This window comes from Ambystoma mexicanum, chromosome 11 (genome assembly GCF_040938575.1).
Source record: "Ambystoma mexicanum isolate Mex_15411 chromosome 11, UKY_AmexF1_1, whole genome shotgun sequence".
NCBI classification, from domain to species: domain Eukaryota; kingdom Metazoa; phylum Chordata; class Amphibia; order Caudata; family Ambystomatidae; genus Ambystoma; species Ambystoma mexicanum.
The window spans coordinates 928,060,902-928,077,208 of record NC_090934.1 but is presented as its reverse complement, the minus strand read 5'-3'; the positions used below and the strand labels follow the sequence as shown (position 1 = coordinate 928,077,208).

Sequence of the window (16,307 nt, the reverse complement as noted above, 5' to 3'; positions counted from 1 at the left end):
GAGTCTTTTCTGTCAGATAGGATGTCAAGAGTGTGTTGGGGCCAAGCTTCCTCCGGACAATTATTGTCTTTGTGCGGAGTGCTGCAGGGAGCGTGCCTATCCCCTACACTCTTTAATATCTATTTATGGCCCCTGTGTAACATCCTGAACAAAGCAGGGGTGAAATTTACAAACTATGCTGACGACACTCAGTTGTTGGTAGAACTAAGTGGAAATTACAGTGAAGACTCAAAACCCATACAGAACATCTACAACATCATCAAGGATTGGATGACTGAACACTGGCTATGCATCAATAGCGGAAAGACTGAGTTGTTGGTCTTTGGATCTCCCCAAGCACGGTCTAAATTGGGCCTGGGATATGCAGAATTCAATATTGATGGCCATTCTATCAGGGTCTTAGACCAGGTCAAGACCTTGGGAGTGATAGTGGATCAGACAGTGGGTGCTGATTCTCATGTAGCAAATGTTGTAAAAAAAATCCCAGTATCACCTGAAGCTGCTTAGGCTAGTTAAACCATACGTTACCAGTAAAAACTGTGGGACCTTGGTCAGAGCCATAATAATGCCCTGCATCGATTATTGTAATGCTTTACTTGGTGGAGCTAGCAAAAACTGTATACAGAGACTCCAGGTCTTTCAGAACAACACAGTTCGTATCATAAAAGGTTTCTCCAAAAGGGAGCACATAACTTTGGCCAGTAGGGAACTCCACTGGGCTCCCTGTTGCTTTGAGGATTACCTTTATGATTTTGACTCTGACACATAAATGCCTGTATGGACTCGCTCAAATATATCTGAAGAATTGCCTTGCTTGTCAAACCTTGGGTAGGTCAACCAGATCGAATAACACTAATCGGCTCGTTTGCCCCAGGATTAAGAGAAACCAGGGCAAAGGTCGCTCTTTTCCGATTACAGCCAATCTTGCTTGGAACGAACTCCCAGTCGAGATGCGTACAGAGGAGAGCCTGTCTACCTTCTGAAAACGGCTCAAGACTCTTATTTAAATAGCATACCTGCCCAGCCTATCGACCCATCGGCCCAGAACTCCAATTTGTGTAGCCCTTTGGGCGCTTGTGTTCTGTCTGTGTTTTGTGGCTTTGTTTTGGTGTTATATGTGCGCCCTGATGCCTGCAGGCTCCGGCTCATTACAAGCATAAACATAACATAACCTAACCCTTTAGAAGATGTGCTCCTGGGTCGCTTCTGCAAGAGATATCATCAATTCTGGCAGCGTCCTTCCTATAAGTCACCATATGCCTTACTGTAGGAATACAACACTTGGCAGACTTTCCACGCCAGCCAAGCCCTTTCTTTCATACTGCATGAGATCACACAGTGAGAGCAACATAACCGAGTGCTATAGGCTAGGATATTTTCACTGCCTCGAATGATGAAACCAAGGCTATTTCCAATGTTTGAAGGTACACGTGGGCTTTAGAAAGTTACAGCAATGTTGATACCGTGGGCGGGAACTTAAATAAGGTAGAACCCCCTCCTCGTAAAGTGTTAAATTCACCTAAATAAGGCTCATTCCCGCATTACACATGAATTATTTTATAGACATTATTCTTCATAGGACTGGCTAACATCTCCTGTTTTCCAATATCTTTAATGGCTTTCCAAAGAACCCTATTAATGAGGTATTTGTGGGACCTTTAATGTCACTAGTCAGCTACGAGTTGCCATCAATACAAATCCGAAACATTAATTAGACTTGTGCTCTGGTACAAAAACCGTACTAAAATGCCAAAATCAGCATTTGCACCCCATCAGCCCTAGAGAGAGAGCTACAACGTTCAAGTGTTGAGCACAAATAGGGAGTGAAGGAGATATATTTGCTACAAAATTGATATATCAATCAGCGTAAAGGTGCAAAAAAAAGTATTACCTGAAAACTAAAAAAATAGATTACATTCAATAACCCAAAAGGATAAAACAGTCGACGTTAGAGAAACACGTGACATGCCTTCACAATTTCTTTGATTTCATGTTTTTTTAATTTATGGGAAACAAGAACTGCCAGTTGCGTTTGTAATACCAAATACAACATACAACTTACACTGACGATACAATAAAATACATTCATGTGGACCAAACAAAAAAACAGTGTAAAAGACATATCAGGTAATCCTATGGATCTAACAAGGAATACAATCAGCCTCATTACGAGTACAACATTGCTGGTAAAAATGGTGGTAAAGGAATAACCAGAATTCTTGCCGGCCAAATTCTGAGATTGGAAGTAAATTGGTAGAAACCTTTCCAGCACTTGTATGGCGGTGCCTCCACCAAAAAAGGTGGTATTCTCACTGGCGGAATTACCAATTGCTGGTGAAATTAACAATAACAGTAATTCCTGTGATCACCAATGGAGTCCTATGGAAGACCATAAAAGGGAACAACAAAACGTTGTAATTTGTGTGATTCACGACCAGTTACAGGGGCGAAAACAGTATTCTATTCTGCCAAAATTAGCAGAGCTAATTCCACCCAACTAGGAATGAAGCCTAATATATGGTATTACAACTTATTGGAAGGTTGATGTTTGTTCCCATTGGTCACCCCTGAAGGTTGGTGTTGTTTAACTTATTTCAGACGCACTCTTATTGGTTATGACATCTCCAGAAGTGCCCCTTCCTTGAGAGCCATGCTACAATCTATTGCTTTAGTAAAGAAATATAATTCAAGCACTTCATTCACACATTAGTTGTGTAATGTCTGTTCCTGAGTATTAGTTTAGATTAAACCCATAACTTCCAGTGTGGTATCGTCAGCATCAATTATAGCAAACAGCTGGAGGAGCTGCTGGTTGTTTCCCCATCACCGATCAACAATCAGAAAATGTAGTTCACCATACGTTGTCCTGCAGTACAACACGGCTGACATCTGTGTTCCAGATCAGCTGTCAGCTCAACGTTCCACGTTCCAGATCAGCTGCCAGCCCAATATTTCACTGTCTTGTTATTTATTTATGGTCCCGGAATCAGAATTATCCTGGCTGGCCGTACCAGCTCCTTCATTTGATTTTTTTTTTAAAATAATAAGACGCAAGTTCCCCACTGTCACCCGTTACAAAAAAATAAGTTAACTCTTTGCGCTTTCATTCGTAGTGCCCCGTGGCTTGATTTTCACTGCTGGTCCCTTTGTAGTAGCAGTTTTTTACATCTCCAATAGCATGAGGTTTCTTCATGACCTTCGGGATGTTTCATAGTTTTTGGAAGCGACTCCAATAGTGGGGGAGGTGAATATCAACATTCAGTTGATGTCCGTAGTGGTCAAGTGAGGTTTGCCCAAATTAAGGCCAAGGTAAGGTCATGATTGGCACTCGCCTCGTTCTGTAACTGCTGTGGCATCCACTTAAAATAGCTTTGGCACAATTGTTGCTGCTGGTGCTTTCCTGGGCCTTTCCAGCTTTTGCCGATTTATTTTCTTGTTATGAATTAGGTTTTTAGAAAAGTCTTCCTTTAGCTGTGCCCAGTATGCGGCTGGATATATCCATTCCAGCACTACAGAAAAAAACATTTGCAAAAGGTCACCTGCTTGTGCTTGAAGTCAAAATAAAGTCTATGGCAATATCTTCATGGCTACTCGGTTGACCACGTGTAGATCTGGCTGTAAATTGCTACCCCTTCATCATGGCTATGTCTTCTTGGCTGTAGTTGTGGTCACATCTGGCTCTTCTATAATCCTAATGTATAGCTAATCTTTTGTTACTGCTATGTTAAGCCAGCCTGGTCTCTACCCATCAGCCACCACCAATAGGTAATGGGTTTGACATTCTGCCCGCTGCCTTGTTTGGCTGTGTTTGTAAATCTCCATGCCTACCAACCACCATAGGAATGGCCCAGTCTATAGGAATACTCTTTTTGACAGGTCATGCTCTGTGATTCCGAAACCATTTCTGAACTTCGAAAGGGCCTTTGTTAAGGTTTTCTTGGCCCTGCTTGTGCTGGCTGTGAGACACCATTTCTAATGTATGCCTCTAACTAATGTAGTTTGCTCCTCAAATTCATTAATCTAATTTCTGCTTAAGAGTATCTATTTCTACACAATGACAGAGTCTTCACAGCTATTCTTTTGGTCCCGGTAAGGCGCATGCTAGTAGTCACCATTAGTCTTCAGCAGCACCTGAATTATTGCACTTCTTCTGACCTCAATCAGGCACCGGCTGCGAGTCACCAATGCTAGACCATGTCGGGGGGAAAGCCTCCATGGCTATACTTTTGGTCCAGCACAGTCCTGGCTGTGAGTCCCAGTGTTCACACCATGGCTATGGCAGAGTCCTCGTTGCTACTCTCCTGGTCAAGCCCGACCCGTCGAATAGACTCGCTGTACTTTTTCTTCCCAAGTTCAATAATGCTTTCTATCTCGTCAGCGATGTCCTGCCGCCCACTTTGCCCCATGGCTTCAATGAGCTTCTTGACACAGTCCTGTGTTGCAGTGTTCTGTTTCGCCCATACGAACAGCATCTCAAGGATCTGAGTATCCAGATCTTCCCTGCACAAGAGAAAGACAAAGAAGTTCGCATTACTTATACGCATTCCCAAAACGATTTCCCAAACATTATCTCTCTTTGGTTACCTTAGTACTGGGCATTCAGATAGATATTGATTTGAATTGGGTTTATGTGCTGCTCCTATTGAGTTGCATAGTCGAACATCTACATTGAAGAAAGACACACCATGACCAATAACTAGTCTCCTCACCGTTCCTAACCTGCTAGCCTATTCCAGATGAAACTCAGTTCTCAATTCCACAGAATCTGGTACAAAAACATTGATGTTAGGTGACTGCACTATAAGCTCAATTTAATTTGCTCATTTGGACTACTTTTAGAATCTGTTGGGCTCACACTAGACTCGCTCTGAAGAGGAAGTGTTGGAGGTACTGCAGGCACAACGAACTGGAAGTGATATGTTGTGACCTGAGTTTCCAGATGTTGGTTGTAAATGAGCATATTCCTTACAGAGTGCACAATAAAGAGGGAAATGGTTACAGATTATCAGAGAGCATCAATAATGGTACCACCTGGTTTGGCATGGCAAGAACAACGCATACGTGTTGCAGTAAAAAATGGACTATTAATAATTTCACAGGCAGATTTCCAGGAATGGATCAATGGTGTGATACTGGATGCAGAAAACAGCCCGTGTCCTCCACTGTGCACTATTCACAGTAGTTGTGAAATAAAACAAAGTAGCATGCTCCAAAAACGAGCGAGCAACACAAACAAGACACAAACAATTGCAGTGCAGAGCCAAAGTCAGCATTAGAGGCTAACTTTGAGTGGCTAACAGCAACATCTTGCATGTGCCCATCTGATGAAATCATCCATCACCCTGGCAGTTGCAAACACAGTGGGAGAAGCATAGTAACCGAAGGCAGCAAATAAGCAGGCCACACAGTCAGGAGTGGAGAATATTTGCAAAACGCCTATAGACATTATCCAAGTCAAATGCAGAAGCAGGAGATGAGGAAGTGGGAAAAATATTTCTCTTAAGAAAAGTGAAATATTCTTGTTGATATGGTGGCAGCTGATACAAGATGTTAGAGGCGATACAAAGATAAATATGGTTCTATATCAAGACCAAATACATGCTGTGGGTAATACTGCACCATCTGCAACATCAAGAAATAGAGGCATGATGTGTGCCTCCGTGCAAAAGAAAGGTTTCCTGCATATCAGTGGTCTGCAAACTATGGCTCGCCAGATGTTTTTGACTAGACTCCAATGCCCATGTATTATTGATTACGCAAACAAAGGCTGATGAGAGTTCTAGTCCGTACGCCTGCTGCATATCATTGCACTGTGCCAGTAAATGGACGTAGATCCAGCAAGGACCCCAAATGAGCACCAAGAGAAGAGGAATGAAGGGAAGGTGAGGGAAAGGAGAGGGCAGGGGAAGGGAAGCGTAGGGAAGAACTAGTGGAGAGCAAAGTGCCGGCAGTGGAAGGACTGCCTGAAGTGGGCAAAACACACAGAAGATGAACAAAGAATAGCAGGCGAACCCGTCTGCACCATGCAAACAAATATAGATCTGCCAAACAGGTATATGGAAACAGTGACATATGCATTAACATCTCACACATACTTCTCCAGCTGAGTCTCTAAGCAGGGCGAAATCAAATATTTTTGAGGATGTCCCCTTTAAGTCCATGGAAGGCATGGAGCCTGTTAGGGGGTGAAATTCACCCACAGTGTGTATGATTCTTCAAGTGAAGGGGTGTTGACAGGTTCTACAGTTCTACAGAACTATGGGTTCTGGAACATGCAATCCTACTGGCGGCACTCAATGCGCCAAAAGTATGAACATCCAGAGCACTGTTAGGTGAAGATACCAGAATGGCTGCTACAGTAGTCACACATGGCATGTGCCCCGCTGAATGTCCTGTATCCAGGTTGATGGAAGGATGCAGAACGAGTGAAAGTGTATTGTGTGAAAGGCATGGCTACAGACTATGGCCACACACCAAACTATAGTTTATGGAAGTAATCTGCATGCATGTGAACATCATCTGGTACTGTCATTTCTCCCTATATAAAGAACAGACATTAAACCCCACATGCTGAGTGCATGTCGAGTGCTGTTAACTCAGCAAAATCGCTTGATCCGGATTCTGCTCCTGGCACGCTGTAAATCTTTGGCCCCTCTTACTGTGATACTGCCTCCATTGGACTCTCCTATCCAATTACCAGCGCTCATGGGAAGTCCCACCCCCTCCAACCGGGACATTCCATAAAGAGCGGGGCCACTTGCATCGCGGAGTGCTTGTTGAGTGCGGTTGGCTGTGCAGCTGAAGGCACCCGACGTTCACCCGGGATACGCATCTCTCAAGCCACCTGTAATGCACCGCAGGATGGCTGTGTACACGCTAAAAACAGCCATGCCGGGAAACGTGGGAAGTCTGAGGACTGGCCCACATATCCAAACAGTTCTACCTTCAATCCCTGTTCATGAATCATTCCCTGTAGCCCCCTCTGTTAATGATAAAACATTACTGAAAAAGCGCTCCAAATCTATTTCAATTGACATATGAGTTTTATGGGCTAATCAAAACAAAGAGGAGTTCCCCTCACCCCATCCCAATAATGAGAACTTGGGAGAGGCAAGGGGGAATCGAGTCAACTCAAAATTCCATGGAGATACCCGACAATGCATTTCTAGATCTCCCAGCACTAATTAGCGAGGTATCGGCACAAGGTTCACTGCCTAAGCTAACTGAGTCGGAGAGGGAAGTAATACATACCTCAACCGCAATCACTAAAGTGTTAATACATGACTTGGTGGGCAGTGATCATCCAATACTCTACTACCAATCACTAATGAATATGGCAGGAGTACTGTCCTTAGAAGAACCACATGGGGACCTATCTCCGGTGGCGGTCATACAAACTACCACAATTCCTGCAATGAGACTGACAAACTCGCCAAACTCTGAGAATACTTCTGAGATAAGAGAAACCGAATTAGAGGAACAGATTGCATGCAAAACAATGAGACCTCCATTAAACCTGTCCCAGTCACTGATGCTCTACCCTGAATCACCAGAATCCTATCCAAACTCCACAGATTCATCCCAAATGTTGTTTATCAAACCCACTGCGAGACCCTCATTTGGTATCCAACCGCACCCTCCCCTGGCGTGGGAAATAGCTTGCAGTCCCATTAACACAGGAATCCAGAGTTTAATAAAAAATCTTTGAATTAATGGACAAAAAAAATTGTATGCGCAAATGCATAGGTTAGAGCTAGTAGCCTCCAATGTTGATTGGGTAGCAGGAGAACTGCAATATTCACAATTCAACTCTCAAAAAGGTATTATGTCATCCTTCAACTACTAAGACTCTGGATACCATCACCATTGCGGAGGAACCAAAGGAGGCAATCGTGGTGGGTACAATATCTGTACAGAAGGTGTTGTCAGACACTATGATTTGTGAAATCGCCCAGAATGTGAACCAAGTGGTATCAAACCTGAACGAAGAGGGTGAACCTTCAGTTTATGAAGTTTTCCAAAGGAATAAAAGGAAAAAGAAAAAAAAGATCAACAGAGGTGTGAGTAGCATGCCATTCAAAAGCATACTAATCACAAAAAAAATGTAAATGTCTTAAAGAAAGTGACAACAAGTAGGTCAAAAAGATTTATAGGAAATATAACTACGCCTATCCAACAGAAACAATTTGCTCCTAGAGTAAAGAGAGACCAAACAAAGACTCAAGTTAACCAGAGTAGAATAGAGAAGGTTGACCAGCAACCCACTGAGTATACCACTGATAAAGCCATAACCAAAGCATTAGAAACCGTCTGTCCAACAGACTCAGAGGATCTCGTGAACCTCGCTACTTATTCAACCACGACTTTACCTGATGATGTGGTCTTTCCAGATAAACCTATAATTGGTGACTTATCGATGCTCACAGAGATCATTTACAGTGAGCACAATAACAGTGATGACCGAGATTTTTTGACCCTAGAACAGAAAAGATCTTGACAATCTGCTCAAAACATAAACAACAAAAGTGCACATAGAAATACTGATGGAGAAACTAGATTGCACGAAAGCTTACAAAATAAGAATGCAACCTTGAAAGTGCAATCTAATGATCCACCGAACAGGTATTACGACACTAAGAACGAGCCACATTCATCCAAAGAGGAGATCCTTATGCTCAGGATGATGGATAGACAACAACAAGATCAATTCCCAAATAGATCTAGCGTGCTTGCAGTTTTTAAATGAATACCAGGTCTGGAGCTAGTACAATCCCGAGACATACAAGGCATTAAAAGCACGAACAGCGAGTACGTGGACACAATGGACATAACGATTGCATCCCTAATTAAAGAAATAATTTGGAACGCCTAAGAAAAACTTCAGGAGTATGGTCTGAAAGTTGACAAAAAATATCCTATGAGATCAGAAAGAGAAAGGCATAGGAGACGCTCAGTTGTAGAGCCAGAAATGACATCTAATTGTTAGAAGTTCAATCCTTGACAATCAACTGTTTTGGCAGAACTGGCCACTTAAACAGAGAAGTAATAATGAAGCCAACTAAGTCAAAAGTGAATAAATCAAAATGGACCTGGCTGACCAAACCCTTAAGGGAACCAAGGTCCCAAGATGAATACTAATGCCAGATTGCAAATAAGTCTGCAAATATGAGGATGGCTATATGGAATACCAGGGGATTTAAACATCCGATGTAAAAAATCTGGTAAATAATTATGAGATACTGGTTTTTCAAGAAACCTGGATGATGAATCAAACTACCTGGATGGGATATGAGATCTGTTGGATCCCGGCAGTTGAACACCAGAAAGGATGGGCATCTGCAGGTATGTTAACCGCTATTAAATTGACCACACGTGCGACCTTCTGCCCATGGGCTTCTCCTTATGCAGGCATTCAATTGACAAAACCAATATTTCCGGGTATTGGAAATTCCCCTGCATGCACCAAAGCCATCCTCAATCTCTATTGGAACCCTAGCGCCATAAGATTGGTCACTGACATGTTAGAGCTTATAACAACTGATGTCACGATTACAATAACATTCATTGTTGGAAATTTAAATTTGAAATGTATAGCTACAAATGATTGTTTGATCTCAGTGCGTGCAAAGCGATGGTTGCTCTTTATGGAAGACGGGAATTTTATCATGTTAAATGGTACATTGAAAGGAGATGTGCCTCCGGCCACTATGTGGCAGAGATCAATCAGCATCGATTTTGGACATGCATTTATCTCGTACAATTACTTGGATCTAATAGAAAACTTTAAAAGAATACCAACACCACATGGGAATCACAGCATTCTAGAGGTAAGCTGTAAGTTAGGCAGTCAGATAGCTGGTGATTATTACAAAGATCGCATTCAGAAGGGTGGAACCGAATAATAGCTTCAGCACAGTATTTACAAAAGACAATTAAGTACTTTCAAGATGAAGCATATATGAGAAACACTGACCTAGAATATAATGAGATACTACATTTCTTTAAGGAATCCAAAGATCACACTATGAGACCGAGAATAATTCATAAACATCCATATGATTTAACTATCAAAAATATGATAACACTCATGCGAAAAGACAAAGGAAATACGAGCAAGCAATAGTGAGGAGCGAGCGAGTTTGATCAGAACTAAATGAACAAGATCTAAAAATTGCACAAAACAAAATAAATTCCCAAAAATCCAAATAGATGCGGAATGCATGCTAAAAGCAATTAGAGCCAAATCAAGTAGAGAAATCTGGAATTAGTTAAAAACCACTAATTACACATTAACAGCAACTCACCTTCTTAATGTAATAAGCGAAACAACATGGCTCTCACATTTCTCGAGGCTATTTGCCAAAGCTGGAAATGTATCATCTCCCTCCTACCAGCCTAATACCTCGACTGGTCACTTAGTGTCTGATCACTTAGACATGGTCCTCATTAGAAGTTTGGCGGTAGCCTTGCCGGTAAAACCAACAGGCTGCCGCCAAACTTCAGAAAATATCCGGCACCCGCAAATGGGCAATAACCGGGGTATTTCGGTCCCGCCGGACCCGGTAATTGCCCTTTCACAGGTGCCGGAATCAGGTGTTCCTCATTCCCATTGAGCCCATCAGGGCTCAATGGGAATGGGGATGGGGATGCCTGTAGCACTGGCACAGTTCATTACCGTGCTGGTGCTACAGGCATGCTGTGCTCGCGGGAGCCTTTCATTCCGCCAGGTCAGCCCGCGAGCACAACTCAGTCTGCCGGTCCGGATACAATGGTACCGGCAAGCTTACCGGTACCGTTGTATCCAGACCGGCAGAATTGTAATGACCCCCATAGTCATGTTAATAAAAAAAACTAACCTCCTTGCGGGCCACAGGTCCGGATGGGCTATCCAATACCATCTTGAAGGCTCACCCTATTACCTTACGTAATATTCCTAAAGATTGTCAAGACAAAAGTAATTCCATCTAGCAGGAAAACATTTATAATCATACCTATATTTAAGAAGGCAAATACAGCAGATCCGTTGAATTATAGACCGATGGCTCTGCTCGATATACCGGCTAAACTGTGCGCACGGCTTATCCTCTGCTATTTTCAGACCTGGTAAGAAAGACCATACAGGTGGACAAATACCAATCTGGCTTTGTAGCAGGACTCGGCACTACAGTTAATCAACAAATTTTTACAGCTATCAAAAATATGGTCATAGCAACCAATCAACCAGCATATTTTGCATTTAATGACTTTAAACAAGCTTTTGATTCGATCTCTAGGGAACTGTTATGGAATAAAAAATTAGAAGCAGGCTGTCCAACTTACTTACTTATGCTAATCCAACAATTTTACACAGAAAAAGCAATACAGATAAAAATGAACCATCAAGGCCTACTAACCAAACCCATACCAACGTACAGAGGACTAAAACAAGGCTGTATACTTGCATCCACTCTGTTTAATTTTTACATAAAAGACATCAACGTGGTGTTTGAAACCACCAGATCCTTTCCGCCCAACGTGGGAGGTCAACCAATTTCATGGTTATTGTACGCCGATGACCTTGTAATAGTTGATCTAACACCGATAGGGCTAACAAGGAAACTAAGTGTGTTGCAAGCATAAACAGGAAAGAATTTACGTACGATTAATATACCAAAATTAAACACTCGTGTGATGTCAAAAAGTAAAATGAAGACGCGTTTGCATGAGTGGAGCATAGGTAACATGTATCTGGAAAGAGTGCAAGAATTCAAATATCTTGGCCAAAATATTAATACCAACATGAAAGCATTAGCATGTAAAAATGAAATTGGATATAAAATCCAGACTTCTACTTCGCAAGCCAAAATAATACATAATAAGCACAGCAAATTCACGTGCAAGCCAATCATAATGTTTTCTAAACAGAAAGTCCTTCCAATCTTAACATATGGCGCTCAGGTAAAATCCCAAGAAAACCAGCCAAATTGGAACCTAATTGAGGGGACATACTGGAAAGCATTATTAGCTTTATCCAAGAGTTTCCCCATTCAAATAGTCAGATTTGAATTAGGCCTAACATCCATTCAAACAACAATTGCCTGGCAGTCTCTGGTTCTTTAGAGAAAATGCCTTTTAGCTGACACTCAAGCACCTACCTTACTCCCGGCTCTGGCCAAAGCACTAAGCGCCACGTATGATGCAGCATTAAAACCCTGGAGAGATCAGTGCCTCAACATAATGAAAGATGCGGACATTGAGGTATCCCTCTTAATGGAAAGCACTGAGTTGTCCAAAAGAAAACTCAGAGATCATGACTGGACAGTGTTATGGGACACTTGCATGAAGTACAAAGCTTTTAATGTTGATGACTTTAAAATGAAATTAATGCATCAGATCCCGACATATATTCAACAATTCCATCACCAGAAATACAGAGCGCATCTAATGCGATTACGCTTCAACTTATGGCCTACTAGAGATGCAATGGCCCCAAGACACAAACAAGTAACGAGTGTTACCTTTTGCGGATTCTGTACTTTAGGCTCTGAAAATGAAACGCTAAAACATCTTTTAACCAAATGCAGAAATCTTACAATCTGGCGGAAAGAACATTTCTATAAATATCTAGGAACATTTTGAGTACTAAAGCCTAAATACATGTGATGCAAGATATTTAATGCTAACCAGACTTCTCTAAACATTGCAACAATTAAGTTCCTACTGAAATGAAATTTAGAATGTGACCAAGAAACAAAGATCTCGAGTTAGGTGGGTCCTGAATAGACGCAATATGTGTTGATGTATGTGATTTATGGAGGCAAGAGATAGTGTTCATGAATTGATTTTATGTATTGTTAACTCTGTATATATAATAAGAATGCATGTGTTCTAAATCTTAAGAATGTAAAGTAATGAATCTGAGGGCTTCCTCAGATCCATCACTACGACCTAGGAATCTCGTAGGTAATCTGAACAAGAAATGTTTTATCATATAGTAATGATTTTAACTCTCGAAATTAACTAAATAAACACATGTATTGTAATGATAAAATCATAACTGTAAATGTAAATCTAAATGCTTTGTATGTATTGTCATTGCTTTTATCTTGTGTAAGGTTGCCTAGCACCCACAATCACAATAAAAATAATAATAAACACCACAGTACCACAGGATGCGGGGTAGACAGCGATGCTCACACTGCAGAACATCACACCTCAAAAACAGTTACCACAAAGAATGACAGAAGAGGAAAAATTGCCACTATCAGAGCTAAAGGAGGGCAAGACACCTGTGTCCCATATGATGACCCAGATAACATCCAGGGTGGTTAGGAGAAGCAGTTAAGAACTCAAGGCCACTTCAAAACAATGACATCAGTTGGGGATATCCATATTGCATGCCACACAACTATACACATGCTGGAGATGCCTATGGAGAGGATGGACACCAATGTGAGGGCAGCATTAGGTGACTTAAGGGTAAGGGACAGTCTAGAAATTGCATGGAAGGCTATACTGAGATGGGGAGATCACAGGGCATGCACAGGCAGTAATTCAAGAGTAGATGGCACATGTCATTGCTATGGTCAGCAGACATACCATCAAACCTATATGTTGACATGGTTCATCTCAGTGCAGACAAAGACCGGCATTACTGACGGTGACAACACCACTTTGGAGAACTGACAGCTACGCAGGCAAGAACAGAGGCATGCTAGCAATAGCAATGATGTGCTTAGTCAGAATAGTACTTCCTCAGGGAAGTGGCAAGGCACAAATGAAGCATGGGTAGTGAAGGTGTTTAGCACAGAGATGTGGGCAGAGGCCATTAAAACAAAAGGTAAGTCCTTGTCCATGAATGAAATGCTTGGGTCCCATGCAGGCACAGACAGAGTTAATGATTGCCAGTGTGTTGCCCATTTTTTGTTGCGATTAAGTATTACTCTTTGGGTAGAATTTGATAATAGAACAGAGGCCGAGTTGCACACATCACCTTAATTCTGAAAGTACTTGTGAGTAAAACAAAATACATATTCTATTACTGAATCAAATTATATATGATTGTCTGCTTTGCCCGACAGGTCTTTTGCCTCAAAAGTAATTGTTGCCACCGCAGCCCTGCTAGACTTTCACTCACTTGCTCCTTTTGCTTCTTCCCCCGTGTTGGGGGCAGGGCCTGCCCTACATTAGCTCTGTCCTTATCCTCCAAATTTTCATGCAGTCACCTCTGTGTGGCAATATTGTGCAATATGGCAGTGCTTCACCACTTTTGTGTAGGTATCGCTATCAGGGCGTAATGATTTCAAATGCCTGCTCCACTGCACACCATGCCCTATGATATACTGTTTTGTGTTGTACCTACGTTGTTTTTGCTTTGGCAAGATTCAGGAATGGTGTGAGGATCCAGGACATATGGTACATGCACTGTCACCTGTTGATGTTATTAGTTGGGTATGTATATATGTATAGTGCATGGCCAGCCCTGGCAATATGCCATGGAAATGCTCAACTTGCAGCCATTCATCTTCAAGATGTCTGCTTGTAGGATGTCAATGGTTGCCATTGTGGGATATATTTACCCACTCAGCAGTACTTCCCCACATCACCAAGCTGCACTTCAGCAGAACCAGCAAAATGGCTGCGCTGCTCCTTTGAGCACCAGGGCCTTGCCTCAAAACTGAGTTTTGAAGATACAAAAGGGTGGCTGCACTGTTCTGCCAAGCACCATTGGGCAGGGTGGAACAAGGGGGACACACTGAGAAAGCCTGCAAGTGGGCTTCTTACATGCACCAAGATGAAAATTGAGAAGCAGCACTGCTTTGCTGCTTGATCCGCATTCCCCTTGAAAAAGGAAATATTTGGCCTTTATAATGTTGGCGCCCTGACGCTATTTCCATCTGTTCAACATCACACTGCTTTCATCAATGAGACCCTGCCATGCCCACCCGTATCCAGATTGTGCCCCAGCAAAATAGAACATTATCCCTGTATGATAGGCTGTGTCAGCCAAATCTGAGAAATCAAAAGAAGATTTATTTTCAGTCGCACAGGAAAACGCTTGACTTTTGAGTTACAAAATGTCAAATCTCAATGCTGCAAAAGAGACTCTGGCTCTCTGGGCCTATGTCAATTTCAATGGACCTGTGTCTTAAACAGATTGTTGTATAAGTGAAAGTGACTAGAGCTGCAAAACAATGTGGGAAATTCAGAGAGAAAGCATTTTGAAATGGTCAGCCCAGCAGACATCACCATGTGTTAAAATGCGCTTTTGCAAATAAGGAAAAATGCCTGTTTTAAAAGTGTAATGTTGAAAGAAGGCCCTGTTTTGGCCTAGCAATGTAAAGGGGGGTTTTGCTGGGAAACATATTTGGGATGTTTTATTTTAACAGGCTTGATTTTAATTCAGAACAAAAATAAAATAAAATAAGAAATACAGACATTGTCTGCCTTCTGAAACTAGTCAAACAGGTTTCTGCTTGGGGGGCTGCTAGCAACAGAAGGAGCCACAATAGATTCTAGGACACATGAGAGCTAATTGCTACCTTGGAAAACTTTGAATGGGCCAGAAGGCTGCATATCACAGGCTCATCAGACTTTTGTCTGGGCTATGGCATCTTACAATAGGGATTCGGGAACACGGACAAGTAAAAAAGGAAATCACACGTCCCTGCGACTTCTACTGGGAGCTTCAAAGCCAACTCAAGAGCAGCCTTGGAACTATGCCCTTATATGGTGAATAATGCTGACCCTTTTGGCTCTAAAGACTATTTTATTAATAAACATTTAAGACTTGTATCTTTTCAACAGGACTTCACAGGAATGTAAAAAGTTAACAGTTTAAATTACATTTTGTGGTTTTTAATTTATTTAAGACGTGGTAGCCTTCACTGCAATATTGGAAACAGAAATGGCAGAGAATTGGACAGTTTGAAGAAAGTGTACATGATGCCAATGTGAAATTAAATACTTACAAGCCTTATGATAATCTATACCCATGTATAAAGTTATAGAATTTTAGGTTGAATATTTATCACTGAAAATTGCGAAAAACTACTAGACGGGCGAAACGAAGTCCTACAGACATGAGGGTGTGACTGCCATGCTTTGCATGAAATGTGTAATGTGCCCATGTAATTTGTTAAGATGCCACAACTGTAAAAATGTGCCATTTATGTCAAAACTGGATTTTAGCAAAAGTAACTGTGGGATGATCCTATGCATTGTAAAGCCACATCATAAAGCTGATGTTGTGTCGCTAAAAATCCAACCAGCTGACAGCAAGGCGGTAACAATCAACCCTGGCCAATCCAGTTGTTAGAGGCATGCCT

At 41.9% G+C, this 16,307-nt stretch overlaps 1 protein-coding gene across 4 annotated transcripts in view; it reads right to left on the bottom strand.

The window, feature by feature from the left end:
• Window positions 1-1,977: 1,977 nt before the first annotated feature.
• The window catches only part of PIDD1 (p53-induced death domain protein 1), a 602,358-nt gene continuing 588,028 nt past the window's right edge, over window positions 1,978-16,307 (bottom strand). For all 4 annotated transcript variants that reach the window (XM_069624025.1, XM_069624027.1, XM_069624026.1 and 1 more), the window contains one exon: window positions 1,978-4,500. In XM_069624025.1, the coding sequence (XP_069480126.1) occupies window positions 4,263-4,500 (238 nt within the window). In that variant the 3' untranslated portion in view covers window positions 1,978-4,262. The remainder of the gene's footprint in view (window positions 4,501-16,307) is intronic.